The following is a 13,637-nucleotide window of genomic DNA, read 5'->3' on the forward strand; positions in this document are numbered from 1 at the left end:
ATTAATAGTCATAATATGCATATTCCGCCTCGTTGTATGTCATGTTTTCAACAATAGATCCATCAACTATGATCCTATAAATACTCGTGATCATAACTCATCCTTTGTTTTAAATATCCCCGATTTGCCGATATATCGACCAATATATTCTTTTATAAGGTTTGCCACAAAATGATATGCTCTTAATATCATTTGCCGCTTCTTGACATTTTTTGGGTGATGTATACTCGATATGGCCGAGATATCAGTCGATATATGTTGGTCGATCTATCCTTTTATATGGCTAGTCACAAGACAATATAGTTCTGCAAAATTTCATTAATTTTTTAAGCAAAAGTTCCTGCAATGTCAAATTTGTCTTAGAAAATTCTAGTAGGCTTTTTTCCGTAAGTGGGTATCTACAATTGATTAGTAATCCTAAATATGTATTATTTACATTTTTTATGTTTAGATTTTATTAAGCTTGTTTAGATTTCATTTTAGGGCATTATATCATATATGCATATCATTAAGTTTGTTTAGATTTAATTTTAGAGCATTATATCATATATGCACATCATTCAATATGGCACTCCGATTTTACTACATATCCACGATATTTCTCTAAATCCGCAACTCAATATGGATTTTAGTTATCTGATATTTCCCTGATATCTGCAATCCGAAATGGATTTTGGCAACCTGATATTTACTACTTAATTGTCTCTTCTACATGTGTGACGACTTAGCTCATGTTTTTCTATATAAGCAGGTTTTGAAGAGTGGTTTTATTTTTATTTTATCTTAAGGGGCAGTTTGTGAAGGGTGAACTGTTCTGTGTGAGATAAAAGAAGGGATAATTTCAATGCCAATGCTTCTTAAATACTCTTGGATATACAAAGAAATAAGACATATTGCTTTCAGTCTATTAGCTCATCACAATGGAAATGTGGAAAGAAGGCTACTAGAATAAGCTAGGCCTATTAAGGACTGGTAAAGACTTCAAATCACATTGACCGAAGAGGATTCACATTGCTTTACGTCATGAACCCAGGTTAGCAAACCCACTCTCTAGTTTCTATCCATATCACCAATGTTGACCGTGCGGGAGAATGTGAGAGACACCGAACTCGACAAAACGCTTATTCTACCATGGATTCTGAAGATAGAAGATTCGACATTTTAGTAAGAAACTAGATAAACATCTACACATTCTAGGAAGTGTGCCTATATAGCTCTCAAATTAGTTCCTGCTTTCATCAGATCGAGATTTGTTTCCAGTCTTGGATATTTTGATTTGTTTGTTACAGTACGGAAAAAGAACAAGAGGAGGTAAAATGAGAAGAAGGTTCTTGAACGTAAAACAGTGTGCTTCAGTTTACATTTTAATCTCATCATCGCATAGACGAAAAGAGCTCAAAATAAATGCTTCTCATACTCCAAAAAAGAAGGAAAGCTCAAAACAGGATGTTTCTCACATCTCAAAATAAGGTTTACAAGCACTGATAGACTATTCACGGTGTTTCTTTGATACTTGAGTAATTGCATTTATATCGTTGTCTATCCCATGTATTACTCTTGATTGTTTATGAACAATTAAACCAGCAGGATGCAAATAATATTAACAATCATTAGAACATATAAAATTATATAAAAAATATATAAGATTGCTACATCTTTCTGTTTCATTTAGTGTTTTGTGACTTCTATTGCAACTTGTAAGGAATCACTGGGTCCCACTATCAAGTTGGTGTCACCTGTTAGATTTTTGTGGTATCATAGCTGCACTACTTGAGGCGAATTGCATTAATCCAAGTATAGCATAGGATACAGTATGATGATTATGTAAAAAATGTAACTAAAAGGTTAGTGGATATATCCTTTAATTAAAAGTAGACAAATACTATCCCGAAAAAAGAATAGATAAATTCAGCTTGGGAAGACAAAAGAAGCATGACAAAGGGAAACCTGAAACCGATACTAGGCGATACTAGGCAGATCAGGATGACTGTAGTCCCAACACAAGTATTTCCATGCAGAATTACACACGAGAATTCTTACAACACATTCCTTTCAAGGGAAGATTTTTCAAGTTCGTGTTCTGTTAAGGATTCATCTCTTCAAGTTATGCATTACTAGTTTCATTCATATGCTAGTTTATCTTCATCTTCCATCATATGAAAGCATTGAGTGAGAAGAGAGATTGGATTAACATTTGTATCCTATTAAGCTTATGCTTTGTGCGCTTTGTCTTTCTTCTTTCTATTTATTTCCTCTTCCTCGCTGTTCCTTTTCTTCTGACCACAGTTATGAACTGCAGGTAAACTTCCACTGAAACCCTTAAAACTCATTCCCTTTTCTCCGCTTCCTTTGCTAGCTTTATTCATAAAAAAAGCTAAGGTCATACTATACTACTAATTTTCCCCTCTAAAATGCCCCAAATCCCTCCCTCGAGGTGTATTTAAATTTTAAATTTCATCAGTCCTGGTGTCAGAATCTCCTTCGTCCTTTGCTCTCGGTTCTTGTGGAACTAAACTTGATAGTTAGGCCAACCCACAATCAACCCCAGCTTACAAATATATACATAACAATCTACATTGCTACTATATACATTGCAGCCAGGACAAATGATATAACAATCTACTGAATCCAACTATCTCGCTAAGTCAAACATTCATGTAAAGCAAGTAAGAAAAAAACCTTGGTCAGTTCCTAAGATATATGTTGATAAAAAACGTAAAGAAAATTTACGAGAGCGGTAATTAAGTACCTGTCATGAAAGATTAATAATAATATTTACAAAAGACAGTTGTGGATATGTGAAATGGAATTTGAATTGGTGATTGTTATAGGTTGAACTGTGTCTTGAAGTATTATTATCTATGACTAACCTTCATAAAATGACTTCTTGAGTTCTTGCACCACCTCATTTTTCATGACCGCATCCCATACAGCTGGATCCGTTGATAATGCGCTAACCATTCTCTGCAAGCAAAAAGGCAAAAACTATTCAGTAAACAAAACATCCACCATCCATGTATGAACACATTCAAATTTACCTCAGTAGTATTAACCATGTTCAAAAAATATTTGAGTACTGTTATGTAATGAACCAATGTTCCAACTTCAAGAACATAGTAGCACATAGTAGATCTGTGACTTAAAGGAAAGAGGTTATTTCAATATTTTGTCAAAGCTATATGTATTGTCTCTTATCACTCAGTGGTAACTTACTTTTTCTGTCACTTCATTGTGATCTTTTTAGTGTTTATATCTTGAAATGGTAGCAAAAAGACATGGAAGACAAGAAAATATGACAACAGATCGGATCCATAGATCTCAACAATCAACGCGTATTGTCCGATCTTGATGGATAGCCATTTGAAACAGGCTATAGAAGAGACGAGAAGCTATTGGACCCTTGCTTTATTCCAAATGAACTAAATGCCACAGATGGTTTTTAATTTTAGCATAAGAACAGTTGCATATCAACCTATACTTTGATAAGGTATGCAATGGCAAGCATTACATGTATAGAGCAAAGCTAAATTGGTTTCTATATTTTTCTTCATTTTCCTATCTTAGAATCTTCTTTTTATTTTTATTAACTGTTTATTTATTTATTTATTTATTTCAGTTTTATTGTTTGGTGGGAATGAGTAGATAGAACAAAATTTTAAAATAAACCCATTTATATTTTTAATTGTCAAAATAGACCCACTTCAGTTTTATTTATCAAAACCGACCCATTTTGTGGCCACGTCAGCATGTCGGCTCTAAATAGTCGGGGTTGACAACCCCGACTACTTAGATATGTACAAGCTAAATTAGTCGGGGTTGGCAACCCCGACTAATTTAGGGTCAAATCTAATTGGTCGGGGTTGGCAACCCCGACCATTTAGTAGAGGAAAAATTCCCTACGACAAAAATGGTCGGGGTTGGCAACGCCTACCATTTTTTATCCAAGAAGGTTTTTTGAAAACAATCCAAGAAGGTTTTGCTGTTATCCAAGTTTCCTTTTCTATTTAGCATTGCATTTTGATTCTATACAGACTACACTAACATAATCTGAATATTTTCTCTTTTCTTGCTTGCTTCAAATTTTAGTGGGTTCCTGAATTGAGGCATTATGCACCAAATGTACCTATCGTGCTCGTAGGAACTAAGCTCGGTAAGTACATTACAAATGAAACTAAACAATATTACATTTAACATTTGCTAGTAGACATTTTAATTTGCTCGGTATGTTGTAGATTTTGATTTTATATTTTAGCATATACAAAACTAGTTAAAATGTTGGTGCAGATTTACGCGATGATAAGCAGTTCTTCATTGACCATCCTGGCGCTGCACCAATAACAACATCACAGGCAAGTTATTTTCTGGACAAAAAATCTGGGTAGTTACTTAAAATTTTTCCTCTACTAAATGGTAGGGGTTGCCAACCCCGACTGTTTTTGTCGTAGGAAATTTTTCCTCTACTAAATGGTCGGGGTTGCCAACCCCGACCAATTAGATATGGTCCTAAATTAGTCGGGATTGCCAACCCCGACCAATTAGATATGGTCCTAAATTAGTCGGGATTGCCAACCCCGACTATTTAGCTTGTACATAGCTAAATAGTCAGGGTTGACAACCCCGACTATTTAGAGGCGACATTAAAAAAACCAACCCATTTCGTGGCCATGCTGCTGACGTGGCCACAAAATGGGTCGGTTTTGATAAATAAAACGGAAGTGGGTCTATTTTGACAATTAAAAATATAAATGAGTTTATTTTGAAAATTTGTTCTGAGTAGATATTATGCATACACTTTTCCAAATAAAGAGATATTATCAGTAATAAATCAACAGGATGCATTTTTCAGAAACTACATTAAAAGAATGGTAATCGATCACTCAAGTAGTAAAATATCCACCATTATCACCTTGAAGGGTGGATTTGTTTGGAACAAATGAACTGCATCAAGAATGTGCTCTTTTCCAGAATATTGAGAAGATCTCGAGTTATAAAGGTGCAGTGCTGGCTCAATCCAATCTGATTCTGATTCGCTTGAGCAGTCTCTGGATATCACTTCTGTTGAACTGATCACTTCATCCACCACTTCCCCATCCACAGAAGAAGGGTATTTAACTTCAGCAACCTGAGTGGATGTAATCGGAACAAATATCCTAAAAAAAAGGAAAATATATTTCATGAAACTGCGAAGGTCAACCAGCACCACAAGAAAGCTATGCAGAAGAGGGAAAACTACATCATTCTCCAATGCTGAAATTCAACTAATTTGGTGTAGATGTTATGTGATGTCTCGGTTATCAGTAAAATGGACCTTATCACATTTAAGCCAATACATTGACAGCCTCTCCCGCAGAATGCAAGATGTTTATAGAGTCACTACTGCTTTTCATAGGACATCATGGTCTCTTCTTTCCTCTTTCTGCTCATGATATGTATCCTCCTATCACATCATCTAGTCATCTGTTAACCTCAAAAAAAATCTTCTAGTACCTTCCAACAACTGTACATGTGCTGGATATAAATGTCTGCTTAGGCGCTAAGGTCGCATGTTCAAGATGCACCTACAGGAATCTGTGTATCAAGTTCTGTGAAGTTCATTAAGAAAGCGGCTACTTAAAGTTTCTCGGTAAAGATAAAGGGGAGGTTGATAACTTATTGCTGGTAAGATTAAGTAAAGATTAAACCATTTTGGGAAACACATGCAGAATTGAATATTGAACTGCAAAAGGATAGGACATCTAATCTAAAAATCAATAGAAATATTGCTGACATAAAAAAATTAAAGATATGTAAAGGAATCTTAAGAGATGCAAAACAATATCCAATCGGATCAAGCATGTTAGCTGAACAAACTAGTAGATAAATCCCACACTCTCCCTCACCTTAAAGACCCTCACTCTGTTCCCAAAAATGGGAGAACTTCTTCTAGACACAATGACCACCTGCTTTCACCCTAGATCTTTCACAATATTGTATCACAAGAAAGGCTCTATTGATAATCCAGGTTGATTTTTTCCTTAATTGGGCTAGGAATGCTATTGCAAATAGAGTAACTGACCAACCGCCAACTCGAAGAGAAAACCTAAAGGTCATCCAGTCCCACTTCCACTACCACATGGAGGACTGCCATTGAAAATACCATAGGAGTTTATCTGAGAGTATAATAGTTGAACATGAAAAATTAATAGGTAGAGACAAATTCAGGTGTGAAACACCAAAAGGTCTTGATGTGTATATTGCCATGTATATCCTCAATCCAGCTAAAACAGGCCACCCAAGAACTCAATTCATATAGTCGTGAAAATTTTTAGCAATATCAGTATATTCAATTAATTTTTCATCTGCTATACACCATCCTAGGCATCACATCTCAAGAAGATATGTGAGTGCCTGACCCAACAGCCAATGACCACCACTAAGAAACCACTTCTCTCAAAAGTTTAAACTAAATGACATGACGAGCCTCAAGTCAGAAGGGTGAACCACCATTTTTTTATGGGAATATGACTTTGTTCTTCCCAAGGTTTTAAATGTCGGATGTCGGGTTCATATCGGATGACTGAAATCCATATCGGATAGCGGAAATCGGGGATATATCGGGGGACATTGACTAAATATCGGATTGTCATATCGGGTAGTGCGCATATGTATAATATCATGTCCTAAATGTAATCTAAACATTCATAAATTCAATATAAGCATACTTTATAAATTCTATAGACTAAACATATAAAAAAGTAAATAATATATGAATTTGGATTCATAAATTCTTTCTATCGGGTTCATAAGAAACCCTTAAACATGAGAACGGGTCAAACGGGTTTGGGTATTTATCACTAAATCCAAACCCGATAACAAAAAACAGATCTTAAAAAAAAGTACCATATCAGTCGATTTTTTAAAGCTAAAAAATAGACCGATATGCCCGAAATGACCCTGATATTTCCGATTTGGCCCTGAAAACCGACATACGAGTTGAAAATGCCTATATCGTGTCGGTCAAACCCTCAAACCGATATGTCGGCCGACATGTCGGGTGATATTTAAAACCTTGGTTCTTCCCCCCTCCCCTTTTTGATCCATTAGAGATGTTTGGTGGTAAAAGCTGATGAAACGAAAATTGACTAGGCTAATCTATTTAGACTCAGTTCGTCAGTTGACTCAAAAATGATAAACTGTCATGAGTCCGAGCATATTTAGGCCGTACGTTTGGCTCAATCCAAATCCAAGTTTTAGACTTCCTATCTTATATGCCTGCTACAAATTTATGTTCTAAGTGTCAGCCAGCAGCCTTTTTTGACAATAAAATATCGGTGGCCGAAATGTTTGATTTTGAAAAAGTGGGTGAGGCCCCACAAACCAAAATCAAAGTTTTCGGCACCGAAAGCTGAGGAGCTTGAAATTAATAGGATGACGGGTCCCACCATTAATAAAATTTTATTAGTTAATAGTATTTTCCAAACACTATAAATAGGGTCACAACTCTTTAGGAAAAACTCAGAGTAAGAGAGAAAACATAGAGAGAGTTTGTAAGAAATCTTGAAGTATCTTGATCAAGAGAGGGTGTTCTCTTTGATCCTTTTCTTTTGGAGTATAAAGAAATCGGGCGTCGTCATTGCACCTTGAAGTAGCTCTGTAAGAATGAACCACATTATATTTGTGAGTACCGTGATTGAATTTGTGTCTGCTTAGGTGTGTTTTTGCGTCTCCGTTTGAGCCGTTCTTGTTGGTGTGTATCCTAATAACTGGTATCAGAGCCTGACTTAGAGTATATATATCTGCTTATCGTATGTTCTGTAGCTGCCACTAAAAGTGGATCCTCCACATCAGAAAATAAGTTAGATTATCATTTACTCTTTAAAGGCACTGGACACTATTCACGAGTATGGTACTATTCATAAGTACTATTACTATTCACAAATACGGTTCAAGAAAAGACGAAAAATTTCACCATGGGATCTACAGTTGAAAACAATAGGCTTTGAATTAAGAAATTCGGCGGCTAAAATTTTTAGGTATTGGAGGATGCAGATAGAAGATTATTTGTACCAGAATGATCTCTTCCTACCCGTCCAATGAGTGGAGGGGAAACCTGAGAAGATGGACGACGATAAGTGAAATGTGCTCGATCGTAAAGCACTTGCCACCATCAAGCTCAACCTTCACCAGCATGTGATTTACAACGTCTCGCAAGCGACCACCACCAAGGAGTTGATGGAGGCATTGGAGGCGCTGTATGAGAAGCCGTCTGCTTCAAATAATGTGTACCTGATGAAGAAGCTATTTAATCTAAAGATGCAGTAATGAGCTCGCGTGACAGACTTCTTGAACTAATTTTAGGTTGTGGTGCAACAGCTTGCTGTAGTGGATTTCAAGTTCGATAATGAGATCCAAGCTCTTCTGTTACTTTCTTGTCTACCAGATTCGTAGGAGAATTTGGTGATGACGGTGAGCAACACCAATGATAATGTCAAGATGAAGCTCGACACGGTGATTGGGACAATTCTGGATGAAGAATCTCGCTGCAAAGTCTTAGGAGCTGAGGCCTCTAGCAGTAGGAGTGCTCTGCATGTCGAGGCACGAAGGCGTGCGCAAAAGAAGGGTAGGGGACGACGAGACCGATCAAAGTCCAGAGGGAGGTCTAAAGGGCCGAACCCGAATGGTTACGGTAAAAAGAAGTGCTTCAGATATGAAAAGCAGGGTCACTTTGCACGGGACTGCAGAGTTTCTGTTCCAACATCAGCAGGGGATGATCAGGCTGACGGTACAACCAATCTCATGCACGAAACAGATTCGGATGCGTTTCTCCTATCCCTAGAAGACAAAAGCGATGCGCGATCAACTCCGACGCATCTTTCCTTGCAACCTCACAACAAAAGTTATTTTCATCGTTCGTGAAGGACTTGGGGATAGTCTATCTTGGCGATGATCAACCTTGTAAGGTTTTCGGGAAGAAAAATTGTCAAGATGGAGGGCGGAACCACCTTGACGCTGAACGACGTTCGGCATATACTGGATCTCAGGTGAAATCTTATATCAATCAGACAACTAACTGACTTCGGACAGAGTATCCTTCGAGCAGAGAAGCTGGAAGGTGTCCAAGGGTGCCTTGATGGTGGCACACGACAAACGTGAGAGATCTCTCTACATCGTCAATGTAAAGATCGACCGCTTGCTTGCCACAGGACAAGCATCATCATCATCCGTCGACTGCATGACTTGGCATCGACGACTTGGCCACATGAGCGAGAAGGGGATGCAAATTATGGCCACAGGAGAGAGGCATACGGATCCGAGCAAAATCGATCTGACTTTCTGTGATGATTGTATCCTAAGCAAACAGAAGAAGATGAGCTTCAACAAGACCGGACTGGCTCCAAAACTGCAGAAATTAGAGTTGGTGCACACCGAAGTGTGGGGACCTACGCAAGTCCTATTTGTTGGCAACTTTTTTTACTGTCACTTTTATTGATGATGCTACTAGAACACTATGGGTGTTCTTCTTGAAGCACAAGTCAGATATTTTTCTCACCTTCAAGAAGTGGTTTGCCTGTGTGGAGAACGAAACAGGAAATAAGGTGAAGTGCCTAAAGTCTAATAATGGAGGCGAGTATTACAGTCAGGAGTTCGAGAATTTCTGTTCGTCCCATGGGATTAGGAGACTGAAGACCGTCCTAGGCACACCTCAACACAAAGGAGTAGCGGAGCATATGAATCACACTATCTTAGAACAAGCCAGAAGTATGAGGATCCACTCCGGATTGTCCAAGAGTTTTTGGGCCAAAACTGTCAATACTGTTGCATACTTGATCAATCGCGGGCCATCTACGGCTCTCAGTTATGGGATACCTGAAAAGTTTTGGACCGAAAAATAGTTGAAGCTAGAGCACTTACGAGTATTTGGTTGTGACGCCTATGTCATGACCAATCCTGCAGACATGTCAAAGCTTGATCCAAAGTTAAAAAAGTTCTCTTTCATCAGCTATGGAGGAGATGAGTATGAGTATCGTTTCTGGGATCACGATGCGCGCAAGGTGGTGCGCAGTCGTGACGTCGTGTTCCATGAGAATCCGGTGTATAAGACTAAAGAAGTGAGTGGGAGTTATCTATCTCCTCCTCTTTTCCCAGATACTGCTGACAGTGAGGACGGCAGTGAGATACCAATTATCATAGAAGACGTAGACTAAGAGAACGTGCCACATGCACAGCAGCAGAATCCAGCAGAGTTGCCGATCGCAATTTGCAAAGCTCCAAGAAATCCAAGAGTGCCAAAGAGGTACATTTCCACCATGAATTATCTTCTCCTGACTGAGAGTAGTGAGCCAAAGAGCTATGAGGAGGTACAGCAGACTGGCAAAGCTCGGAGTAAGTGGGAGTCTGTCATGGAGGAAAAAATAAAATTCTTGATGAAGAATGGGACTTGGGAGCTCGTAAAGCTTCTAAGAAGGCGAAAAGCTCTTCACAATCGGTGGATTTATCGGGTCAAGGATGAAGCCGATAGACGAAGACGCTACAAGGCGAGACTTGTAGTGAAGGCCTATGAGCAGAAAGCAGGGATAGTCTATTCTAACGTTTTCGCTCCCGTCGTCAAGTTAACCACGATCCAGAGTGTGCTGAGCATTGTGGCAATTCGAGATCTCCATCTAAAGCAGACGGATGTGAAGACAACATTCTTTCATGGAGATTTAGAAAAAGAGATCTATATGTATCAACCAGTGGGCTTCGAGGAACGAGGCAGGGAGGGCCTCATGTGTCGCCTGTGCAAGAGCTTGTATGGCCTGAAACAAGCTTCGCGACAGTGGTACATGAAGTTCGAAAACTTTATGGAGGAGAACGATTTTCTTAAATTAGACATAGATCACTGCTGCTTCATCAAGAGATATGACGAAACATATATAATACTCTTGATTTATGTTGATGACATGTTGATTGCTGGGCTCGACTTGGCCCGTATTGAAGAACTCAATGGGCGTCTCTCCGAGTGCTTCGAGATAAAGGGTCTGGGTCCAGCAAACCAAATTTTTAGGATGACGATCATTAGAGACAGATCAACACGGAGGCTGAGATTGTCTCAAAAGGCCTACATTGAGAAGATTATTAAAAAGTTTGGCATGAAGAAAGCTAAATCGATGGACTCGCCGTTTGCGAGCCATTTCAAGTTATCGAAGACCCAAACACCAGAGACTGAAGAGCATGAGTTCATGACTAACATAACATATGCATCTGCCATCGGGAGTTTGATGTATGCGATGGTGTGCAATAGGCCAGATATTGCACAAGTGGGAGTTGTGAGCCGCTTTATGAGCAATCCGGGGACGCAGCACTGAGGTGCGATCAAGTGGCTTCTACGATATTTGAGATGCTCGTCCGACCGTTGTCTTGAGTATGACGGAGCGGATTTACAGCTAGAAGGCTTTTGTGATGCAGACTACGCTAGGGATATAGACTCAAGAAGGAGCACGAGCGGCTACATCTTCATCTTAGGTGGTGGAGCGATAAGTTAGAGACTGAAGTTACAGGATACTGTGGCTTTGTCAACAACCGAAGCGGAGTATGTGTCTGCAGCAGAGGCAGCAAAAGAGTTGCTATGGTTGAAAGCTTTTCTTCTTGAGCTTGGGGTAAGTTTTGAGCAATACTTCATCCACTGCGACAGTTAGAGTGTCATTCACTTGTTAGAGAACGACGCATTCTATGTTCGGACCAAGCATGTTGACGTGAAGCACTATGTCATACGAAGATGGCAAAACAAGAACGAGTTCAAGCTTGTGAAGATTGATACGAGGTACAATCCAGCCGACATGCTGACCAAGCCAGTTTCGCTCGAGAAGGTGAGGCTGTGTACAGCCTCATATGATCTCAGTTGAGAACGTTGAGAGTCATGCAAGACGTCAAAGATATAAGACATCCGAATGATGCAACCAAGAATGGTGCGAAGATATGATTGATACCTAATCAAATCTTTAAGTGAGAGATTGTCTGCCAGCAGCCCTTTTTGACAATAAAATATCGGTGGCCGAAATGTTTGATTTTAAAAAAGTGGGCGGGCCCCACAAACCAAAATCAAAGTTTTCGGCACCGAAAGCTGAGGAGTTTGAAATTAATAGGAGGGTGGGTCCCACCCCTAATAATATTTTATTAGTTTATACTATTTTCCAAACACTATAAATAAGGTCACAACTCTTTAGGAAAAACTCATCCAGAAACAACTCTTCTTATAAAAGAGTAAGAGAGAAAACATAAAGAGAGTTTGTGAGAAATCTTAGAGAGTATCTTGATCAAGAGAGGATGTTCTCTTTGAATCTTTTCTTTTGGAGTATAAAGAAATCAGACGTCGTCGTAAGATTGAACCACGTTATATCTGTAAGTACCGTGATTGAATTTGTGTCTGCTTAGGTGTGTTTTTGCGTCCCCGTTTGAGATGTTCTTATTGGTGTGTATACTAACACTAAGAATTATCCATCAATCCCTCTGAGATCGTACAATTAAAAATAATAATAATAATAATCTCCAATCACGATAAAATCAAATGCGAACAAAAGACTTATCACTTACTGCTGAATAGTACAAATAGCCTCCTCAGCCTCCTCCATGGACGGAGCTGATCCAAACAAGCACCGCTCTCTAAACCCGAACCCGAGCCCGCTGCCTCCAAACCCTTCATCCCCAATCACCTCCCAGTCGTCCCCATCAACATAATGAGTCAACGGACCCCTCGTCGACGACGACGAAGAAGACCGAGCCCCTCCCCCCATCGCTGACGATCTCCGCATCATCTCGATCGCTGCTTGATAAAGTTGCCGCCTTTGGGTTCTTCCTTTAAAGCGCTCTGGGTTTTAAAAAGGAGACGATGGTGAGGAGTGACATTGAATTTTGTCTGAAGCTGATGTGGCTGCTGGATATACTTGTATTTTACGGATAATCTCTGTACTAGGCTCTCGCAACTTTCATATTTGTAAATTAGTGTATCAAGTCACTGAAATTTCTATCAAGTCCCCAAATAATATGAGAAGTTTGAAATCAGGCCCTTTGTAACAAAATCCATCTTTGGTTAGCGTTATCCCATGGAAATTACTATGGAAATTACCAAAGCCTAATGCAGCCTCAAGAAGCGGCCACGTGTGAGAACTAGCTGGCCGACTCTCATACATCTGAGAGCATGGTAGAGGTGGGGAGTCAGCTGATCTATTCAGTGACCTAAATCCGAGACGAAAGGCGTATTCGACATGAGATCTTTTTAGGAACTCAAATAAGAGTCAAAAGGCATTCCCCGTTCGGACCCGACATTAAACGTCTTGAACAATGGAATGACTTGTCAAGTTCATCAAAAACTATATTGCATTTAATGCATGGCCAGTCAGCGCCCACACTTCGATGCCCAGTCGCCATCAACATTAATGCAATGTCCGTCATTAATGCGATGACCTCTCGAGCTTGAGCCTTCACAAGCTATAATGCCCCCTTACTTCAGTGGCATTATCATTGTTGCAAAGGGCAACTCGTCTCACCAGTTGCCGACACGTGTAAAACATGATCTGACTCATTACTGAACAAACCCAACCAGATTACTAACATGCCCCCATAAAATCCTCTATAAATAATGGTAACTTTTGTCATAATAAGTACGCAATTTTGCGCACAAA

At 39.3% G+C, this 13,637-nt stretch overlaps 1 protein-coding gene across 1 annotated transcript in view; it reads right to left on the reverse strand.

The window, feature by feature from the left end:
- Positions 1 to 12,732, reverse strand: part of LOC109839488 — a 35,451-nt gene extending 22,719 nt beyond the window's left edge. The window contains exons 1-3 of the mRNA XM_020407930.1: positions 12,550 to 12,732; positions 4,907 to 5,150; positions 2,871 to 2,964 (exon numbers count right to left, since the gene is read on the reverse strand). Coding sequence (XP_020263519.1) covers positions 2,871 to 2,964; positions 4,907 to 5,150; positions 12,550 to 12,587 — 376 coding nt within the window. The 5' untranslated portion in view covers positions 12,588 to 12,732. The remainder of the gene's footprint in view (positions 1 to 2,870; positions 2,965 to 4,906; positions 5,151 to 12,549) is intronic.

Source organism: Asparagus officinalis, chromosome 4, assembly GCF_001876935.1.
Source record: "Asparagus officinalis chromosome 4, Aspof.V1, whole genome shotgun sequence".
NCBI lineage: Eukaryota > Viridiplantae > Streptophyta > Magnoliopsida > Asparagales > Asparagaceae > Asparagus > Asparagus officinalis.